Source organism: Pterocles gutturalis, unplaced genomic scaffold (genome assembly GCF_000699245.1).
Source record: "Pterocles gutturalis isolate BGI_N339 unplaced genomic scaffold, ASM69924v1 scaffold29851, whole genome shotgun sequence".
In the NCBI taxonomy this organism is placed as follows: domain Eukaryota; kingdom Metazoa; phylum Chordata; class Aves; order Pterocliformes; family Pteroclidae; genus Pterocles; species Pterocles gutturalis.
The window spans coordinates 842-4,866 of NW_010106391.1; the positions used below are offsets into that span (position 1 = coordinate 842).

The following is a 4,025-nucleotide window of genomic DNA, read 5'->3' on the forward strand; positions in this document are numbered from 1 at the left end:
AACCGTGAGGAGGAGACAGAGAAAAGAGCAACTTTGCTGCTTTTAGTAACAGGATTTTAATGCTGACAGATCTTCAGAGAGAGAGGGCAGTCACGCAAGGAAATGCTGGGTCTCGTTTATAAATTCTTACAGAGACAGAAGGTCAGCTTGACTTCTTGTCTATCGAAGCCCCAAAAATCAAATCGGGTCATAAAGCCTAATTTGGAATGCAACATTTTTGGTGTGTCTAGTTATAAAGGGTTTTTTTTATATGTCTCTTAGACTTGCAAGGCTTTTCTTCCAGCCATGATGGCCTGTAACCGTGGACACCTGGTCAGTGTAGCCAGCGCAGCAGGATTGATTGGCGTCTACAGATCATCAGGTCAGTATCGTCAAGGGCCATTACAGATCAGATTAAATGCTTATAACTTTTCTTGGAGACCTCATAAATGCTTGGCTTAAGCAGTTTATACGGATATGTTGGACACTCAGGAAGAGCCTGCAGACACCAAAGTGGTGCTATATTGAAGAGGATGATGGTGGCACGTTGCCTGGGTGGCACAGGGAGCTCACTGCAGGTTTTACTGGCAGTAGTCTGTCTTCCCTCCACAGAAACGCGACAGTACAGCTCATACATGTGCAGTGGGAGGGAGGCCTGCATACAGGCTGTCTAACACTTTCTTATGCCAGGTTTTCTGCAGATGAATGGTCAGAGTCCTGAGATATACGTGGGTTGTACCTGGAACTATACATTTAGTTGGAAAATAGCTTTCAGGTCCAGAAGGCATTTTGGCAGAATTTTCATTAAAATTAATTCAAATGAACTGTGTTTTAAGCTATTTACCAGCTCCATATTCTCAGGAGAGCTGTCTGCTTCATTCCTATTTCCTCAGCCTGGGTCTGCTGCCCAGTCTCTCCTCAAGCCTCTCTGACATCCTGATCCTATCTCTTAGGTCACCCGATGAGGAAAAAAAATATTGAATCTCATGGTATATAACAACTATTTTTGCACACATTTGAAAAAGCCTTAGGAAACCACACGTAAATTCCTGTATTACAATAAGGTTCTTATGGTTGCAAAATTGTAGAATAATTTAGGTTGGAAGGAATCTTTGGGTGTCATTTGGTTCATACTTCCAAAAAAAAAAAACCAAGCCTAATTTAGATCAGATTGCACAGGGCCTTGTGAGGGCAAATTTTTATTATCTCCAAGGACAGAGTTCCATACGTTCATCAAACAATAGAAACCAGACAAGAGTCAGTCTTCCCGAGCAAACAAAATGGTATTGAAGCTGCAGGGCAACGGGTTCAACAGGTTGAAGCAGCATTTATAAACAGGGCATTTAGATTTTACCACTAGAAATAGTTCTTACTGAATATGTAAACTGTGATATTTAAGGGTAAAGACATTCTGAACTGAAAGAATGCCTGGCTTGTATATGAGTATCTGGAAAATGTTGAATAAGCTCATCTTCCTATATCTCTCTATAATGCACTGAAAAAAAAATCCTCTGGAAAGGATTAAATTTATCACTAGACAACTGTGCATCAATCACGGGAAGAGACATTAACCTGCAGAGTTAGCATCACCAACATGCACAGCATCCTTAAAATGCTAATTACAAGACTGCTAATTATATAACTAATATCAGGGTTTAAATAGTATTACAAAGCATTAAATTCTGTATATAACACTTACTGCGGTGCTTTTGACATATTTTGGATATTTCTTCTTCACTTTTCAGATTATTCTGCAAGTAAGCATGCAATCCTTGGAATGATGGAATCCTTAGATTCGGAACTGTATCATGCAGGAAAACATGGCATTAAAACCACAATCATTTGCCCTTATTTTGTTAATACTGCATTAGCTAGAGGTTTTAAATCCCAGTAAGTAAAACTTAGATCTTATACTATTTCTTATGTGAAAACAATCACTACTCACTAGATATGCCATATTTCAGTCTCTAGCTATCATAAGGTTGTTTTGCTTTCCAATTCAGTATTTTTGCCCTATGGGCACATACAACTGTGCCTCTGGACATAAGAAAGCCAAGCTTTGCATACAATTAATAACTGACATGCAGCAGGGACTGCGTAAGAACCTCGCAGTCAAGGGATGGGTAGGGATGCACGGCAATATTTCAGGCAACCTTATTTGTCAGTAGGATGGGCACTGCTGAGGTTCTTTGCCGTAAGCGTTTTTGGCACAGTGATTGTCAGGATCCCCATGAATTAGCCATATTGACAGGTACTATACTTCTCTGAGTGAGAAGAGCTGTGGTGGTAGTATCTGGTGGGTTGCTGTATTGTAGTGACGGTAGAGGCTGTGGGCACTGCATTAGCCATTGCAGTAATGCAATACCAGGGATCTTGGTTTTTCAGTGCTCTGTTCCTGCTTCTGCCATTCATCATCCTGTAGTAGCAGAAATTATGCAGAGTACAGCCTTTCTTCTGGCTGGAAACAAGCCTGGTCCTGGTCTATTTACCTGTCCCCTCAACATCTACAGGAAAAAAAGGAGGAGGTGTGCAGAGGGCAGAACTCTCATGCGTAGAACAGTTTATACTCCGGATTAGCTGGGAAGATTTCAATGCTGCAGTCACTGTGGGCATTAACTTCATCAGGGTCTGAGCAGGGCTTGCACAAAAAGTTACTCATTAGTCATTAAAACACATGATATCTCCAAAGTGTTTTCAGTTTCTTTTGCTGATAGAACCAGCAAAGAGGATTTGAGAGTCCTTTTCAAAATGACTTGAGGGGATGGGGAAAAATTCTTGAATGACATAATAAAATTATTTATGTGTTAGAATACATCTCAAAAGTGAAGTTTAATAATTTCATAATGCTTTATTTCTTGTTTCACCAGAACCCCCCTTCTTCCTGTTTATGAGCCGGAGTATGTAGCCAGAAGGATCGTGGATGCTGTTCGAAAGGAAAAGTTTTATCTACTCATGCCTCTGATTTTACACTTTCTTGCTTTCAAAACGTAAGAATGTGAATCATCCTCTAGTATTGCCTTTTTCCTTTGCCATATGCCTACAAAAGCAGCAGGAAAGTTTAGTAAAAACAGTCCCTTCGTTTGTATTCCTGCAATCAATCGAATTCTATGTACCCAATTATGAAGAAACAGGGGCTTTAATTTTAATAATCTAGGTGAATAGCATTCCTCTGGCCACTTCTGTCTCTGTCTTAAGCTGTAGCTGGGTATAGAACTTTCAAAACTTTTCCCGGGATGGTACACTGGGAGCAACGCCTGGGCTAGAACTGTCTGGTTCCAGTAACTGCCTTCACCATGGGCTGTCACCCATTTCACCTGTTTATTACATGGGAGTGCCAAATGGGTTATTGCCAGACATTAGAAGTATTGAGCAGGTATAATGAGTTTATCATTTCTTTATTTATAGAGTACATTTTCTAAAAAACCCCAAGGCTAACTCACTGTTTGTCTCATCAGTCTCATTCCTAGAAAAATACTACTACTCTTCGAATCTTGTATCAAGTTCCCCGACAGCATGGATAAAGCCTTTGGTTCAAAGAAAAAGAACTGAAACCAAAATATTCTGAAGACCTGGAGCGCCATCTAATTGAAAATTTTCAGTATCAATTAATTTGGAATCATGTTTATTCTTTGATGGAAAATTTGCTACTTGTATGATATTTGACACTGGCCAGCATGGAATTTAATTCTTCATAACTATCTTTTAATCCCTGATTTTTAGCCATAATCCACTCTCTCCTTTCATGATGGTTTTATCATGAACACTTTATCTGAACACTCAATAAAGGTAACACCGAGCACGAATGTTTGATGTCATTTCATCCTCTAACTTCTCAATTTCTGAGCAAAATCTCAAAGCATGGGAAAAACGCACCACTGTTCATGCAGAAAGAAAAAAAAAGCACAAAATTAACATCTTTCCCTTTCAGGGCCAAAATAACCCTTCAGTTCCCACAAAGCCGACACGAAGAAGGTGGCTGTGGGATGATGTGCTCTGGCTGGCGAGCTGCACAGGGAGCCCGTGTGCTGCTGAGGAGCAAACAGCAG

General features: G+C 40.2%; 1 protein-coding gene across 1 annotated transcript; it reads left to right on the plus strand.

The window, feature by feature from the left end:
* Nucleotides 1-261: 261 nt before the first annotated feature.
* On the plus strand, nt 262-3,528 carry LOC104472197 (epidermal retinol dehydrogenase 2-like; the record flags this gene model as incomplete). The annotated part of the gene is made up of 4 exons (XM_010087773.1): nt 262-361; nt 1,725-1,869; nt 2,847-2,966; nt 3,435-3,528. Coding segments are annotated over 4 exons (459 nt in total), but the record flags the coding sequence as incomplete, so codon positions are not given.
* Between the last annotated feature and the right edge of the window lie 497 nt (nt 3,529-4,025).